We start from the raw sequence: 19,330 nt of genomic DNA on the forward strand, positions 1-19,330 counted from the left end.
TTTAATTTCATCATCATTTATATGCTAAAATATCCTGAAAATTAATGACTTGTATATTCCAACTTGATGAATGAAATCAATGAGGAAAGATGCTCCCTGATCAGCATTCTGTTTAAATGTGATGAGTTGTAATTATGCCAAGAGAAAAAGAGGTCATACCTTTCAGTTCTTGGGTTGTGGCAGAGATGAAGTGACGAGGTGAGCACATGTGCTTGATGGATGATGTGTATTTTATGTGTGTGTGCACGTACGACAGCTTGAGTGCAGTCATCTCTAACTAAACCCAAGAGGTGATTGCCCATTTGGCCAATGTTTATGTCTAGTGTGTATTCTTCCCAATGAAAAGTGCCATATTTTGTTGGCCTTTTTAATGATTGATGACGTATAGAAAAATCTGATAGAAAAGATCCATCAGACACGGATTCAAACATTGCAAGCATTGCTCTGCTTCCTTCTTTCAGAAAGCCATCTTTATTGTGCTTAAACAACTACAGACAGCAGTTATTGTGATATACAGTGACATACAAATTATTAACTTAAAATATTGCTTAGTCTGTCATAATGCTACTTCAAGATTTTTTTGTATTGGACCAGTTTCCATTGTCAAATTGATTTTAAAATCGTATACTTTATATCATATGTGGAGATTAAATCAAAATGGACCCCTGATTTCTTAAATAAATATCCATAGAATTACAGGTGCTGGTCATATAATTAGAATATCATCAAAAAGTTGATTTATTTCACAAATTCCATTCAAAAAGTGAAACTTGTATATTATATTCATTCATTACCCACAGACTGATATATTTGAAATGTTTATTTCATTTAATTTTGATGATTATAACTGACAACTAAGGAAAATCCCATATTCAGTATCTCAGAAAATTAGAATATAGCTTAAGAAAAATACAAAGAGAGGATTTTTAGAAATCTTGGCCAACTAAAAAGTACAAAAATGAAAAGTATGAGCATGTACAGCACTCAATATTTAGTTGGGGCTTCTTTTGCCTGAATTACTACAGCAATGTGGCGTGGAGTCGATCAGTCTGTGGCACTGCTCAGGTGTTATAAGAGCCCAGGTTCCTCTGATAGTGGCCTTCAGCTCTTCTGCGTTCTTGGGTCTGGCATATCACATCTTCCTCTTCCCGATACCCCATAGAAAATCTATGGGGTTAAGGTCAGGCGTGTTTGCTGGCCAATTAAGAACAGGGATACCATGGTCCTTAAACCAGGTACTGGTAGCTTTGGCACTGTGTGCAGGTGTCAAGTCCTGTTGGAAAATGAAATCTGCATCTCCATAAAGTTGGTCAGCAGCAGGAAGCATGAAGTGCTCTAAAACTTCCTGGTATACGGCTGTGTTGACCTTGGACCTCAGAAAAAGAGTGGACCAACACCAGCAGATGACACAAAACCCCAAACCTATCAGTGACTGTGGAAACTTTACATTGGACCTCAAGCAACGTGGATTGTGTGCCTCTCCTCTCTTCCTCTAGACTCTGGGAACCTGACTTCCAAAGAGATCCATCAGAGAACATAACTGTGGACCACTCAGCAGCAGTCCAATCCTTTTTGAAACGAGACTTTTCTGTCTGTTGTTCAAGAGTGGCTTGACACAAAGAATGCGACAGCTGAAACCCATGTCTTGCATACATCTGTGCATATTGGTTCTTGAAGCACTGACTCCAGCTGCAGTCCACTCTTTGTGAATCTCCACCACATTTTTGAATGGGTTTTGTTTCACAATCTTCTCCAGGGTGCGGTTATCCCTATTGCTTGTACACTTTTTTTTTCTACCACATCTTTTCCTCCCCTTCGCCTCTCTATTAATGTGTTTGGACACAGAGCTCTGTGAACAGACAGCCTCTTTTGCATTGACCTTTTGTGTCTTGCCCTCCTTGTGCAAGGTGTCAATGGCCATATTTTGAACAACTGTCAAGTCAGCAGTCTTCCCCATGATTGTGTCCCCTACAGAACTAGACTGAGAGACCATTTAAAGGCTTTGCAGATGTGTAGAGTTAATTAGCTGATTAGAGTGTGGCACCAGGTGTCTTCAATATTGCACCTTTTCACAATATTCACATTTTCTGAGATACTGAATTTGGGATTTTCTTTAGTTGTCAGTTATAAACATCAAAATTAAAAGAAATAAACATTTGAAATAAATCAGTATGTGTGTAATGAATAAATATAATATGCAGGTTTAACGTTTTGAATGGAATAAGTGAAATAAATCAACTTTTTGATGATATTCTAATTATATGACCAGCACCTGTACATAAATCAATCGTCAATACATTTGGTTGTTTAAATAAACTTGTAATAACTCTACAGTTCATCCTAATGGCAAGAAAGAAATGTCAACCAATAATTTCAGAGCCTGTATTTCACCCCACCCACTTTTCAGGATCCATTCAAATCCAATTAAAGTAAATCAAGTCCTGTCCTACATTTTCTGCTGAATAATCAGAGAAATAGAAATGTAGCACATTCTGTTACATGTGTTGTCAAAGGCAGTTTCATTTTGTCTGGAGTAAAGTTAACTTTTGAAGTGTCAGGGGAAAGAAAGCCATGCCTGAGTGCCAGGTCTCGTATTATGAATGCACATGGTAATTGATGGTCATTTCAGGCTTACACCAGGATCGGTTTGTAAATCTGTTGCAGCGGGGACGATGAATAGCACAAAGGAGACACTAGATGGATGTGATTTCCATCGCAATGACAGCTCAATGGTCCAGATGTACTCCTACCTATTCTGCATATCTGAGGCAAATGAACAGTTTACGCACAAACTACTTCAGCACCCATTAATACAGCACACCAAGACAGGTGTGAGGCATTTCTGCTAATGGCAGCAGTGAAAGTGCATGTACTTTAAATCTGTCCCTCTTTGCTCTGTTTGTTTGGCAAGCATCATTGGGATATTAGAGTGGGTCTTAATATGAATTATATGTCACTTTTTTCCCCCTCCACTTTTAGTGAAAGAAGAGAGAGGACAGGAAATGAGAAGTAGAAGAAAGAGAATAGACTCTGATTGAACAGTTAGACTCAAATCTGCAATGTCCATATGAGCACCACATGCTTTAATCTGAATTGTAACACATTTCTATTTCTCTTTTTTTTTTATCCATTTTTAGTGATATTATAGGCAAGAAAGAGGACAGAAAATGATAAAGTCAAGAGCGCACACACCAAATTCTCTTTGAATTTTACATCTTTATTTTGCCTTAACATTCCAATTCACAGATATTTTCATAAAAAAAATTTTTTTAATGGGCACTGCTAATATCCTAGGGAGCATGTGGTAGCTGATGGCCTATATAATGCAATTGTATGAAACCACAACAGTTTAAACATAGGAAAGCAAACAAGCATAACTATTTCCTTATTTATTTGGCAATATTTACTAAATTACTATAATAAAAAAAATATGAAAATGGAAAAAACTTGATAAATTATAAATTTGTAAAATATAGATATTCTATGAAGGTATACAGAGCTTAACATCATAACGCTGCTAAAAAGAACGTTGTTTTGTGTATTTTAGTGTAATGCAATGTGTCTAAGGTAAAAAAACAACAACACATTATTGTTTCTCCTCCATGCCCCACCTTTGTGAAACGTGTTGAATTTTACAAAGCTCATTGTTCTGAAAAGCAAGGTGTGATCTGATTGGCCAGCTATCCAATGCGTGTGACGGAAATGTTACGCCCCTTGCCACAGCAGTTCCCAACCCAATTCTCGCGCCGCCCTGCTCTGTATATTTTGCATGTCTCTCTTAGTTAACACACCTGATTCACATTCACATAATCAGTAAGAAGAGAGCTATATGCATTAACTGCGTTCCGATTGATATGATCCCTACACCGTGTTCCTTGCTCACTACTCCCCGAGAAGGGGAAATTACTTATACTGTGTTTTTTCGCGCTGTATTGTGTATCGCGCCGCGGACACATAAAACTATGTCTGCATTTGTAATCTGAGAAACAAACCAACAACAAGCTCTACTTTACACTGCTCAAAACTTCTTTAAAATTCTTTAAATATGTAGGCGTACTTACAGACTGTGAGTCAGAAGGACAGGAACTGCCCCACTTATAGAAACAGACACTGGCATTGTAGGCTATTCTAACGTGAAACATTCCTCGTCTTCCATAATATGCACTGCACACATCTGAATGTTTAGGTTGAATACAACAGTGTTGTAAATACAACGTAACCACAGATTTCTAGTTTTGTCCTCTTTTGTAAGGCCAAACAAAGTAGCTTCGCTTTCACAACAAAACAGCATCTTTACAACATGGCACTGGAGGCAACAGCAAGAAAAAAAATTACGCCTTCTTTCTTTTTGAACATTTGGACGGCATTATGCAAATTTCCCCACATCATGACGTAGACGTGAGGGCGTGTTAGAATGAGCAGTTTTAGGTAGTAGTGGTTATCTCATCAAGAGCTTGTAACACTCCAAATAGAAAGGAAAGTTTTAAATTGTATGACTTCTTAAACTTCTTGTTCACCGGGCACTGTGGCTGGTATTTTTCCAAATTTACAAGCCACTCAGTATTTTTACTGGCCACTATATTGTTGTTGGGAAATTATGTTTTATGTGACTTAATACTTCATGCAAAAATGTATTTCCAGGTCATTTTTGGCCTATTTAAAGGGCATTTTTCCCTTACAGTATTAAATGCATGCATCATCTTTCATATTACATTAAGTGAAATTATTATTTAAATATAAGAATTTGATAAGATAATATAGGGCTGTTACCAAACATATGAAATTAGTATCTACAAAGCTAATTTTTCCACTGCATAAGAAACCGAACTGGCTGGAGTGGCATTCAGATGCATTTGCACAGTTTTTTTTTTTTTATACACAATTATGAAATGTTGGAAAAAATGCAAAGATAAGCTACTATAAAAGTAAACCATCAGTAAATGGCAGCAAGTGAATATCTTAATTAAAGAGTCATTGAAGCATGCCTGCAAACCGTTCGTTCAGATGGCTGATTCATTCAAGAATGATGCAAGTGCCTGTTCTTATAATCCTTATGAATCAAAAAAATAATTCATTAACAAAACACCAGTCTGCTGCTCAGAGATGCATTACTGTTCTGCTATGATCTTTGTTTGGGACTATTTTCATTAAACAAATGGTGCAAAAACATTAAGCGTTTGAGAATATATCCTTTCAATAAAGTCAAATTCAAAGACCTGTACCTGTCAGATCTGTTAAACCGAGATAATAAACTAAAACAAGATGGTGAAAGGGAGGTGCTGGAATTCTCAGCACTGTCAAAATAAAAGTTCTGACATATGGCTTCAACAGGAAAAAAATGATTGGGTGATGCTGATAATTACAAAAAAAGCTAAGTATAATTTGATATATATTGGCCATGGTGACATATAGGTTGACAACTAATGACATGGCCATCTGGAACGAAGGAAGTGATCAACGTGATTAATATTCAAAATATTAAGAATTCGCAGCTTGTGAGCTGACACCTGTTGGTGGGCAGAGTTATTTCCTCTCATGCATTTGCCATTGACTGTAATCTTTGTTGTGTGTTCAAACCAAGTTTTGTGTCCCAAACTAAGTGTCACCACTACTACTTTGATGTCAGTATGGTTTGTCATGGCCTTTAAGGACAGTTTATTATGTGAAGCAGAAGAAACCGAATCGGGATGTGATGCAGCCAGACTCAAACCTGCAATGCCCAGTTGAGTACCATCGGCCTAAATACCAGTTACTGTATATGACTATGATATTCTCTTCTCTTTTTGCCACTTTATGTTGAAAGTAGAGAGAGGAATAGAGGTCATGCAGAAAAGTGAAGGTGTACTGGATAAGGATATGATGTGAGCCAGATTCAAACCTGCAAATTATTTATATCTTTCATATTGTGTCTTCCTCCAAGTGATGAAGAAGAGACACCTGCAGACTATCACACGTTTGTGAAATCTGAATAAGATGCAGAGGATGACTTTGTGTCTGAACAATAGGAAGGATCGGTCTGGGATTCATGTTGTTATTTAAAATTTTTGGACAGCAGCATAATGTTATTCTTTATCTCTGCTGGTTACTCCCTTATTGTTCTCTCTCTTTGTGTCCTGTGGTGTTGGACTCTGCAGGAAACGAACAGAGAGAGCGAATTATGCAGTGTTGAGTAGAGAACTTTCAAAGTGTATGTACACACAGGCGCTATCCAAGCCTGTGGCGTGCCTGCGGATGCATATACAGACTCCAACTTTTATGGGATCAGACGCCCAGGTATTAATCTAATCACTAGCTGCAGGGCGTGATTACCCAGCTTTCAGCTCTGTAACACACTCTCTAGAACTTATTTTCTCAAATTTGAACGTCCTCCAAATATACCTTTTAGCAGATCAAACCTACCTCTTAGGTTGCATGCGAGGGTGAGTTCAACATACTCTCTTACTGTTAAAATCCTACGGCACTTGGCGATAATCTTTGTAGCACTGGAGGCAGTTGGCCCACAGGGCTATCAGCTTCAGTTTGGGATGACTTATCGTTCTGATCACCACAGAGCTTTCATGGTCCCCATAGGCTAGCAGGTGTAAATCTGCAACCTGTCGTACAGCCATGCTAATCCTGCTTTTGGCATGCTAAAGGCAAAGGACAGACACCTTGCACTCAATTTGATCGAAGAAGTTCTTCTTTTTCCTTTTTGGGATATTTGTAGTGTACTTTACATGTCGTAAATAATCGTATAATGTCGTAAAAAAGAAATTTCAGTTCATGCATTTTTCATGTGTCACAACTTGTATGGTTTTCTTTGAGTGTCTTGTTCCATGAGTACTGCGCTTTAAAATGTCAGGTTAAAATAACTTTTAAAAACACATCTGAAGACTCCAGCATTCTGTCCAATTCTGTTGTTGTTGCATCTTATGTCAAGTTCCCCTAAGAAACCTAATCTTGGTCAAGTGAACTTGAAACCAGCATAGTGATAGAAGTTGTCCTGTAGTTCAGCCAAAAATTATAATTCTGTCATCATTTCCTCACCCTTAAGTTTAATCAAAATGTCGTCTTTTGTGCTCAGCAGAAGAAATAAATGTATATAGGTTTGGAACAACTTGAAAGTGAATAAATGATAACAGAATTTTCTTTTTTGGGTGAGCTATTGAATCATCTTGATCAATCAACTAGTCATTCAAGTAATGCACCCTTTTCATTTTGAAAATAGTCTACTTTTTGTACTTTGCTCTAAGAATCTATTTTTGTTTCCCAGATTTTCTTTGCGATTAATTTCATCCAAATCTGCCAAGTCTGTGTTTTTATCATAAAACCTAACTTAAAAAAAAAAGCTAACTTTATGTTCCTCTGAGAAATCTAATCCCATCCGAATGGAAATGTCTGTGATTGCAGATATTCTTTTATCACAGTGCTTCTCCTCATGTGTTTTTGACTAACTAAATCTGTCAAAATGAATGGCATTTGACAAAAAAGTAATATAAAATTAATGCAAATCACATAAATGTATATGACTATTTTAATATCAATATTAAAATATGAATATACAATATTAATACATTCTATGCACCTTTTTTATCTAGAAAACAAACATTCCTACCTATGTAATAAACAAGATGTTAGCCTGTGCGAATCAATACAAAATCACAGACATCAGATGATAATTATCAAGTAATTAAACATCGTTTAGAAAACTGGTCTCTTCCGGATAGGGCATATGTGCTATTGAAGGTGATTTTGCTCCATGTGCAGAAAAAAGTTACTGTTGGGTAAGATGATGTGCTCTTTGCAACAAACTTTTTTAACAAACCTTTTGCTCTAGTTCCCTGAAGTTTTATTACTTTTTCACCAACGTATGATGTAGGCTTTGATAAATATTTTCAGAGACATTTTCCCGTCATCCTTTATTTTATCTGTGGGACTGCAGGTGTCACCAGGCTCGGCTCTGCCTCACGGTATTGGTAAAATGAATTCTTTCAAATCTCTTCTCTAGAGTCCCAGGGTGCTCCTCTGGTTTTATTTTTTCCTACAGGGTGAAACTTGACATGCGAGTCTGTCTGATCTCAGGTCAGTTTAAAAACATGCAAAGAACCAGAGGGCCCGCGGACTTGACCCTCTCTTCCTGGTCTAGAATCTGTATCTGCCACTTACAGAAATGTCAATGCTTTAATAGAGGCCAAGAGTTTTAGGAAAAGAGAGAGTGCGTTCACTGAATATGACAAAAGGAAAGAAAGGTGGCTTTCAAAAGAGTGCCGACAAAAGAATATGAGGGAGAACAAGGAGATAATAGTGGAACATGTTTGTGTCAGCTTTATTCTGTACCTTGCCTCAAGCCATTTAACAAGGCCCTATGGATACATCAACTACAGTTCAAAAGTTGGTTATAAAGATTTGTTTTATGTTCTTGAAAGAAGCCTAATTGGCTTACCAAGGCTGCATTTATTTTTTTATTTTAAAAATGGTAATTTTTTTAATATTATTACAATTGAAAATAAACCATTTTGTAATTGAGTATATTTAAAATGTTATTTATTTCTATGATTGCAAAGCAGAATTTTTAGTATCATTACTCCAGTCTTCATTGTCACGTGCACCTTTTTGAAAAGTATTATCCATGTAAATACACTTTTGTAGTGTATTTATTATTTTAGATGTCCCATACTTCTGTAAATACATGTAAATCTAATTTATATTACAGTATTCATGTTTCAGCCTTGGGTTGTTGCCAGTAGATGATAGTATCGTGTATTGACGATAGCAGATGACTCTGTTGATAGTCAAGATGATAGATATTATGCTCATTCTCCTATCAATGTATTAATAATAATAATAGTATTTGTTTTAGTTTTTTTGGGCGGCCTATTATAAATCGGCTATTCAAACTGCCCTGCTATTTCACTTCAGCACCACATTTCACATACACGCACGCACGTGCACACTCAAATGAGGATTAAAGAGCCAGTAAGATGAAAATTCTAAGCTTCCTATCACTGTTTATAAGTCCTGTACATTAGGTTTAAATCCATCCAAGGTTTAAAAAACATTGTCATTTTGTCAAAATATCATTTGAAAATTACCTAAATTCTCAGAGATCCCCCAAACGGTTCGCGCGAAGCTGTTCAAAAAATTCTGTTTCCTTAAACCCCACCTTTCGGTAGCATACTGTGTTCTGATTGGTCGACTAACATAGTTTTGATTGGTTGTTCCGCACACAACGTCATGGTAAACAATGCGTTAGCATCTTTTTTGGGTGAATTACGTCTTATTCCTCTCACCGCAAAGCAAACAGTAAAATAAAAAACTTGAACAGTCTCGCTGCTTTTTCTTCTTTGTGGGTGTATTCAAGCCGCGCGCTTCAGTTTGAATCTGAATAGCGCGTTCAGCGCGGGGGCATGGTCACATTAGATATGACGAAGGGAGACATGAAAAACAGATATTGCGTTGTTTTCATATGGATTACTTTATTAGCTGCATCTCGGGCCGATGACGTCACTTCCAGGGATGCATTTTGTACACGCCCCCGTCCCTTGACTCCACCCCCACGTCAAAACAGTGCAACAAAGAGAGACGTGCAGAAAAGTGAAGCACAAAGGAAAAATGGTATCGCAAGCTCAGACTAGACTGACACAGAATAAAAGCAGCGTTGCAAATAAATGAATAGATATGTATATACGGCGTTAAATTGACTCCATAGTTACTATTTATTAATGATTTTGACATTGCTGCTTACAGAAATCCCCCCCATTCCCCCCACCCATGGACAAGAGAGTCATAAAATATGAACATCTCTGCATTTGCAGAGCCTGACAAATGGCATTGAACTCTGTGTGCTGACTCGTGTAATCTCCTGTAGGAAATCTGTCAAGGCATCAGGACGAGTAGTGCTGAAATATTGTTGTTGGGATAGGCACACACAGATAGAGCCAAGAGGGGAAAGAGCTGTTGTGATGTGAGCATCATGCTTATTTGTTAGGATGCATTTCTGCGTGTTGAAAGCTAAGACGTTTGCTCTGACCTTTGTCTGTCTCGCTTCGTGATTTGTTTTGGTCAAAGAGACCTATCAAAAAATGGCTGCTTTGCCATCACAGAATTAAATGGTATTTAAAAACATATATTTAAATAGAAAACTGTTCTTTAAAAAAAAAAAAAGTGAACATTAAATGTTTTACTTATTTGATCAAATAAATGCAGCCTTGGTCAGCTTTATAGATAGTTGCATTATGGATGCATTATGGCTTGATTTGGAATAGGCTCCGCAATTAAAAAGCAAATCAATTGAAACTGAAACTGTGAAGTAAATTTGAAGTATCCTGTTGTCTTTTTCCTCTACAGTGTCTTCTTTATACAGTTCCACCTAAATAAATCAAGCTGCACTTTTTCAATCTCCACATTTCTCTCTTAGTCTGCCAAACATTTATGAGGCCAGTTAATGTCTTTTATGGGCAGCTCTTGTTTTGTCTTTTGTGGACGTAATTGGAAACTCTGCGAGTGTTTGGCAGCCTGTTGTGTCTTTAATGTAGAGTGTGTGGCCAGCAAAAGCATTGAGAAATAAATTAAGACAAACCACAACAAAGCTAACTAGCACTTCTGTCCCTGTGACAAAAAAAAATTGCCTTTATGGACTTATGAATATGTTCATGGTTTGCACTAATATATGATTTATGATCTGTGTGGTTATTTCTCCTTAAAGAGTGTTTCTGTCCACACCACTGCAGATGGGTATTCATTTTAAACATATGGTCATACACGTTCATGGTTACATGCTATGGAAAAGTGCAGCATGAACATTCTGCCTAACTTCTCCTTTTGTTTCGCTCATGAGAAAGAGAGTACGAGTTTAGAATAATGTGAGGGAAAGTGAATGATGACAATGTTCATTATTGGGCGAACTGTCCTTTTAAATACTTGAAGAGCTTCAAGTCAAGTCATCCCTTAGTTTCTAAAACTAGAAAGTTGAAATCACAAATTCTGATGACTTGTTCTCTCCTTTCCTCCCGTCTCTAACCTTGCCTATGCGTTAATTAAACCAATATGTGTCCCCTCAGTCTGCTCTATAGCAGTGTGTTTGGAGAGTTGTATTGATCAGCAGACAAACTTCCTCCTCAAAGCTTATGGCTTCCCTGCTGAGCACATTGTTTTACTTGTGCAGTATGTATTATTCAGCAGGAGTGAGGAAGCACGGCAGACACTCCCTGAACTCTCAGGTCAAGTGCTGTGCGTGTCTGTCTGTGTGTGCTGGACACTCAGTGCTGGACAAAAGAAAGTAATAGTGCTTTTTTGTGGAAGAGCGCTTTAATTGTTTAAAACAGAAACCACATTAAGAGGTTGGTCCAAAGAAATGGATATGGATGCCGAGGCGTGTTATTTGTGTGAAATTGGGTTAATTTCTGTGAATGGTGTCAATATGGTCACTCTAATGCGAAACATTGCTCTTATTGCCTAAAGTAAAAAATCCTGTTCATTTTCTCCACAGGGGAATTGATTTTTATATTTAACTTATAGACTGTTAGAGACAGAGCTGTGAGCTATGGGGTATCAATCATTGTTATATGCTTTTGTTGAGGCTATAAGACCACATTATTGCTACTTAATTCTTAACTCTTTCCTAGCCATTGGCAAGATGTCCCATCATTTATGATGCCCTTCCTGCCATTGATGAGTTATTCCAGCTATTCTTGTTTGCACTGTTACATGGTAGGGGTACTGTTACAGATCTTCTGAAATAGTACAGCATTTGGATCCAAAAATATAAAAATAAGTAAACCATAAAGTGTTGATATAATTTTGTTTATGCACAAGATCACCAAACATTCAATAGCATCTACATCTAAACCTAAGCGCTTGAAGCTACAAGTGCAATAAATATATATATATATTTTTTTTTTTTTTTTTTTTTTTTTTTTTTTATATACAGGATAGTTTTTTTTCTTTTTTTTTTTGGATGCAAAGAAATATCCACCTATCAGAATCGCAAGCAAATAGTGGCAAAGGAATTGCTTCCTTTCACCTGACCTATTCCATAAAAGCACTGTGAATGATGTAAAAGTCAGTTTCCCTAGTTTCTCGATTTATTTCTTTATGGTTTTTCAAAGGATTTATTTATGATTTTCAAATATATATACAACGGGTAAAATAAGTATTGGACCACCATTTTTCTCAGTAAATATATTTCTAAAGGTGCTGTTGACTTGAAATTCATACATAAAAATGTGTGTGCATATATAGAAAGAGAGAGAGAGATTTTTATATATATTTTACTTCAAATCAAAGCTTGTAATGTTATTATTGTTATGTTATATACTCTTAGCTGGATGGGTTGGTTCATGGGTTATAATTAAAAAAAAAAAAAAACATATGGGAAAGATACTTCCAGAACCAAGGCTGCTGAAAAACTGGTAAGGCACTAATGCACTCTATGCTAGAACCATAGAAAGTGTTGGAAAGACCTGTTAGAAAACAGCCATGTTTTACTCACCTATAAAACATAGTTTGACATGAACTTACACACTTTTGTTAAGCACAATCAGAGTAAGATTGCATATGCAAATGCACTTGTGGTTTTCTACATTGTCTGTCTGCTAACTTTTTTTTTCTTTTTAACATATGATTGCGCATCTGTCTCTCATACTTTGACTCCTCTAATGTTCCCCTCACATTTCCCTGCTTCTGCCACTCTTTTAAAGTGGATAAAAGGTCTCAGTCGATTAATTTGAAAGACTGGAGACTGGTTAGGCCTGGTGACGCGAGCCGCCCAATGGAGCTGCCACATTCTCGTAGTGTTGGCCAGATTCTTTCTCATACATCTCCTTTTATTGCTCCATCTTTAATTCTCCAGCTTCTCCAATTACCCCAGATAAGCCCTCACATATGACAGGTATACCCTTTTGAAGCACACGAGATAAATACCCATATTTGTTAAATGTGCACAAAGAGCATCATGTGTGTCATACGGGACTACATGCCAAGGAAAGGTTAGTAAAATCATTTGATGATGGACTGCAGAGGGCCTGCAGCAAGACGAATACAGTTCAGGCCCTTGTGGAGTGAGACTTCCAGGTGCCTGCTGTTATATTTGTGTAGCTGCCATATAAGACTAAACGTGCAATGTGATGTGAAATGAGGGCATGTGGACTGTAACGATGGAGAGCAAAGGATACTTCTGCGTAAGAGGACTGTAGTATAGGGGAAAATTCATGAATACCAGTCAAAGTTACACCTTCTCAAACTATTATTATACAATATGTCATCAGACTTGAGGATTAGAATGGTCTTATTATTAATCAAATGAAATAACTATGCATATAGTGTGAACCCTAACCCTAACCCTAACGGATATCTATTTTTGGATTTCCTTTTATACATAGAGCATGATGTATGTGATTGATTTTTATGAAAACTGAAAGGATGAGTTTTTAACTCTTTCTTAGTGCAAGATCGCCATTTCGCATCCTACAAATTTCTCTGATCCTTTCATTGCTTTTCCTGTTTGAGATTCGCATAAGGAAAATGCAGCTGTGCTCCAGTGATGTTTATTTCTCCATTACTGCCCAAATGCCGCAAAAATCTGTGACAGCTGCCACTTTCCTGAGGGAAGTGCAAGCAATCTTCCCAGAGCGTGTCGCCGTGATATATCTCCCACGCTGTCCTTTGACTGACTATTCTTTAAGGCCTTGCCTTTCAGTGAGGCGACCAGCACCTCCACATCCTGCCAAGCGCTGCTGTTAAATCATGTCATCTCCCAGAAGCATAGGAAGAACAGCCACGTCACCCGCCAACGCACAACACCATGGATAGGGGAAACAAACTTAAAACAATAGCAAGCCATATTTTACTCTTTTTATTTCCATGAGTTGGAGTAGCCTGTGGCGTGAAAGGGGACCGTTTAAGGGTATTGATTGTTGGTTTGTTGTTAGCCTTACTCTGGCATGTGGGTATTGTAAATGCAGCATTTTTCAAAGTCAGGGGCATTTGTTTTCTCTTGCTGGAGGGCAGCAAGATCCTGAGCTCTATTGCTCTCTCAGTCAAACTGTCTACCTGCTTGGAACATTTGTTGTCATTGGGGAGCGACTGCTGCTACGGAGTATATTAAAGCAGCAGAGAAATTGATCAGAAAGTTCCTGTAGCCATAACATGGCTTGCCAATTTTATTGGATGGAGACTGTGTAGAAGAGAAGGGGAATGATTGAAGATTGAGACAGGGATGGGATAGGGTCATGTTGGATTTAAACCCATGTGAAAAAAGACTTCAGGCCATCAAAGAGGGCGATCCTATGTCCATGTAATGCAGCTCAGAAATTCACAAAGCAATTGAAATAATTGCCCAAATACATCTTTGAAAACTTGAAAGGGCACTCTATGGCAAGGGTGCCAGATCATGTCTCTGAAAGGCCCTCTGTTACACGGTTTGTAGACTCAAGAAGGAGGAAGTGTGAACCAACATAAATGTAAAAATTTATTTCCAAAAAACTAAAGAAATAAACAAAGAAAACAAGTGCAAAAACAGTTCTACTGTTGTCATTCCTCCTTACGTCCTTATGGAGGGTTGGAGCTGGGAAAATTTTCATAAGACGTGAAATACTAACCAATAACTACATATCACTGCAGTTTCCTACAGAAATGAATACGCGATGTGATAAAACAGCGAAGTACATAGTATGATTATAGCTCCATATTCTTCACTTTCCGGACATTACAACTTTCTCGGTAGCTCAGCCGGGACAGACTTGGACTTACGTAGGATGCGGAATCATTGGGTACGAATTCCATGAAAAACATGACAATGAAAGAGCTCAAAGATGATTAATTGAAAAACAAGCTAAAAAGACATGCTTGTGATTGCGTTTTTAAGTCACATTTGCTTTTGATCATACTATTGAGTAGGTTTAGGTGTGGTGCAGATATAAAAAAAAAATGTGCCACCCAGTGGACATTTCACATTGAATATTTCACTAAACAAACATGGCAGTATGTATTGTTTGTCTTGCAAAAAAGTTCCCAGAAGCACGTTTTTGTCATGAGACCAGGTTGAGTGGCAAGTGGACCTCCAGGACACACACTGTGTTTATGTACACTGTAAGCATCTGAAATCTTTCAACCCTTGTTCTGTGTGTTATGTTTAATACATTTTTGCTGTCTGGATCTTCGTTCAGACATGTTTGGGATGGGAATGCATTGCAGCTTTATACTGTAATGGATCAATGCTTTCATGTCTTCAACTGCCTCATCTGGCAGAAGATAAGAACTGCTTGAGATGTGTTCTTTGAGGCCGGAGATAATTATATTTCATGAAATTGCTCATGATGTTCATCAAAGGTTCAGCTGGGGGTCAGAAGACCTTTTTCATCTTTCTTTCCTCCAATTGGTTGCTATGCAAAGATGCTGAATCTTTTCCTCTATCTAATGACATCTTCAAACTGAAGCAGAGCGCTCTCTACAGTGTAATACCTTGTTCTAATCAGTGACCCTATTTAGGCAAGATGTGGACATGTGAATATGTCTATTTAAATGCTAATGCATTCATATGGAGACACGTTTGTAGACGTCCTAATAGGTAATGCTAAGCAGTGCTACATGGCCTTGCTTTAGCTAGTCTGAAACACTCCTGAGACTCGACAGTCCCTTCGCTGAACTACTTATTAAGACTTTCTCTTCAACTCTGGAAGTTTGACCATCTCTTCTGAACAGATCAGAAGTGTTAAGCAGCTTTTTCCCTCGGTCCAGAGAGAGAGAAAGAGAGAGAGGTTTAGACTTATGGTTCATAATGCAGGAAACATTTATAAATCAATTGTGTTTGTGTACAGAATTTAGTGTCAGTAGAGGGTTAAATGTAATGCTACACAGTCATCTCACAGCAGGAGAGTTAGTTCAGGGCCGAGGGCTCGGAGTCTGTAATGCCAGCAGAATCGGAGCGAGTGTGCTTCACTTAAGCTCCCAAGATGGTGAATTATACTCTTCCTTCATCCTGTGAAGATGTGGCTTTTTGTTTATGGTTCCCCTGTAAGCATTGATGTAAACCCTCTATCTGCTCTCAAGCATTATATAGAGATGGGAAATGAAGGAGAGATTGGATGGAGAAGGAATGCTTGTTTAGGTTTTGCTTGAATAAACCGGAGTCAGATGGGCTCGCAGGTTGCAATGGATGCTTACAAGCAGTGCGGACAGACATGCTATCAGTTAAAGCTCCTTGCCGCTGTAGGGTAGTATGAAGACAGCAGATTGCCTGTTCGCTCCATTGCCTTCGGGATCCAACAAGCACTAACATATGCTTTTTGCTTTCTTTTGACATATGAATGCAGCATGTACACACAGATGTTCAGTTTCTCTTTACCTACCTGTACACACGCCTTTAGAATTAATCAGACATTTTGCCACTGATCAAGTGAGCAAATGAAGGATGTTAAGAAGTATCATTCAAAGAAAAGTTTTCAGGAAAAGTGATTGCAATTACTGGAATAGTAACTGATAAATTGAACAAAAGGTCCAAAGTTGTTATCCAAAGTTATACAATATATTAAATATCACCTTGGTTTTTTTTTGTTTGGTTTGTTATTTTTAAATCAAAATCAAAAAAATGTGAGCCCTGCTTCTGAAGAAATGATACTCAAATTCTGTTTCAACCAGTATACAGAGGTTACGTGATCTCTGTGCGCCAAATCATGTCTGAGGTTGTTATCCGCACTGAAATGTTGGTATTGTGAAATTCACATCAAAGTGAGTTTTTTCTTCTTCTTCTCTCTGTAGGTAACATCAACGAGTGCACACTGAATTACTACTTCTTCCTCCTGGCTGCCATCCAGGGAGTCACACTCCTCGTCTTCCTCATCGTGTCTGTGAAGTATGACAAGCAGAAGCCCAGAGCAGGGAGCCACAGGGCATCTCTGACCAACTCATGACCCCCATCATCCTCACCAGCCGTACGTTCACCTCAGCCAACAAATCATGTGCCAAACCTTCAAAAATGAAGTTTGAAAATATTGGACTTTTGAAATATTTCACTTGAAGCCCCCTGTGTTTACTGGAACTGGCAGTTCTCTTGCCATTTTAACAAGCGAGAAAATGTAAAAAAACAAAACAAAAAAGTTCATAATTACTTACACAATTTTCGTATGAAATAGTTGGATAAGAGGTTTGTCCACTCCAACAGTGAACTGGATTATGAAATGCGTGCTTGTTGAAGTGTATACTTTGGGGATATTTGTTGTTTTGACTGTGTCTATGAGATTTACAAATTGACTTGCTCATGAAATGAATGTGGTTTTTAAATTGTTTACGATGGGTTGTACAATTGGTCATTGGTTTAAAATGAATATTTATTGAACCTTTTCTATTCATAGTTTATGCTCAAAGTCAATACTCTTGTTAAGATTTATTTAAAGTTGTCCTTTTGGGCATGTTTATGGTACACCTTTTTTAAACAATTTTAACAGTACTTTTTAAACATTAATTCATTTTTTTTTTATTATTATTATTTTTTCTCCTCTAATTCAGGCACCATTTGCACTGTATTGTGTATATATGGTCACTTTACTGTAAATTTGTAATAGATATCAATTGGTTCTGTTTTATGCTGTTTATGCTAATTAGCTATCTAAAAAGGGCAAATATGATTGGCTACTCATTTCAGATGGTAGCCAATTAATTTCATGCAGAATTTTCACATCATCAGTGAAGTAGTTGATAAAAATTGCAGTGCAAAAGACTTGAACAATTATTATTATTATTATTATTATTATTATTATTAAGAGTCAAATTCATAATTGTGTCCTTAACAGTTTGTTTAAATTTGTAACTTTGATACTAAACCAGTGGCATTACAAGTGTTTCTCACTTTTAGATATTTTATCAGGCATTAGATTTCTGTTAGCTTGTTTTTAATGATTTTGATCTTAAGTGGTAAGGCCAAGCAGTCCATTGCTCTTTATCGTGGTTGTGATATGAGTGCTGATATCATGAAGCACACAGCTCAGCAAATGCAAATGAATAGTGTTTCTTTTGGCAACACCTGCGTCTTGTTTGTAATGATTCCTGACCTTTTAAGATTTGTATAAGGCTTTTTGATCAACTACAAACCTCAAGCTCAGATTTACATCCGAATGAGGCTATGTAGTGAGATTACATTTGCACTAATCTCTAGTGGAAAATAACGGTTATAATTGAGTGTATAGAATCATGAATTTTACATGCAGGCTTATGATACATCCTTTAAAATGTATACCTCAGCTTCATAATGTCATCATGCTGTAGAAGGGCGTCTTGCTTGATATAATTTTCATGCAAACACTTTTTGCTGCTGTTTTTGACATCTAATGAACTAAGTCTGCCGTCTTTGCTTTGACCACAAGCTTAACAAAATAGTAACAACACTCCCATTATGCTTCTGTGCTGGTTCTTTTTGTGTGTTTTCATACACGGGTAGTTCCTGTGGTTTTTCTTGCACTTTTTCAGCAGTTACACCTTGTGCCTTTAATGGCAGAGTTATGCCACATGACCCTTGCAACTGATAAATCATCCTTACAATTTTACATTAGCAAGTTCAAAACAGAGTGATCAAAACTTTTTGAATGTGATTTGACAAACAGTATTGACAGTAGAGTAGTATGAATCTATTCAAAATGGTGAAATATTAAAAGATACAGTATAAGGAAATCGCATCATTCATTTTAACTGGGCATATTCAAATGCTGATTTTAAGTTTTTTTTTTTTTAAATGTGAAATATTTCTGTTTTTCTCAAAGAGTAAAATTCAGCATTTTCTGAAAAATACATTTTGAGTTTGTGCAGTGGAAACATACATGCTTTTGTTTGTTTAAAATGAAATGGTTTCTTCCTTTTGTTGTTGTTCAATAAAATGCATTTGACTTCTAGTGTTTGTGTCTGAAAAAGAGTTTCAATACGAGTCTCCTATTTATTACACATTATCTCATATTCTTAGCTCATATGCAATCCTTGTGGTCTCTCACATTCAATTGCATTTGTCTGATTTCATCAGATGAGCATGAAATCAGAACATCGTGGCTCTTCAGCCAAGCCTATCCAGACTGAGTCGTTTCCTAAGGTTTCGCTGACCGTCAGCGAACTGTTTGAACTCCACAGCTCTTTTTCTTCCTCTCGCTCTGAGTCAGACTGTTGACACAGCCTATGTATTTCTACCACCTCCACGTTTTTTACAGTGTTATGCTCTATTTAAAAAAGCAGAAGAGCTTAAGGTGTAAGCACAGTATATGAATTATGGATGGTTTTTGGGAGTCTGTTATCCAGTGTAAGGTCAGTGTTCCCAAATGATTTTGTCTAACATGAACCCATTTTGATATTTGCAAATATCTATTCATGCTGCATT

General features: G+C 37.2%; 1 protein-coding gene across 2 annotated transcripts in view; it reads left to right on the forward strand.

Annotated features, from left to right (window-relative positions):
- slc15a4 (solute carrier family 15 member 4) overlaps positions 1-18,857 on the forward strand; it is a 56,911-nt gene extending 38,054 nt beyond the window's left edge. Inside the window, exon 9 of one of the 2 annotated variants that reach the window (XM_026269879.1) lies at positions 16,735-16,894. In XM_026269879.1, coding sequence (XP_026125664.1) covers positions 16,735-16,886 — 152 coding nt within the window. In that variant the 3' untranslated portion in view covers positions 16,887-16,894. Of the gene's footprint in view, positions 1-16,734 lie in introns of both variants that reach the window. The other variant, XM_026269880.1, reaches the window with a different exon arrangement.
- The last annotated feature ends 473 nt before the right edge of the window (positions 18,858-19,330 follow it).

The sequence above is a fragment of the Carassius auratus genome, chromosome 8 (genome assembly GCF_003368295.1).
Source record: "Carassius auratus strain Wakin chromosome 8, ASM336829v1, whole genome shotgun sequence".
Taxonomy (NCBI): domain Eukaryota; kingdom Metazoa; phylum Chordata; class Actinopteri; order Cypriniformes; family Cyprinidae; genus Carassius; species Carassius auratus.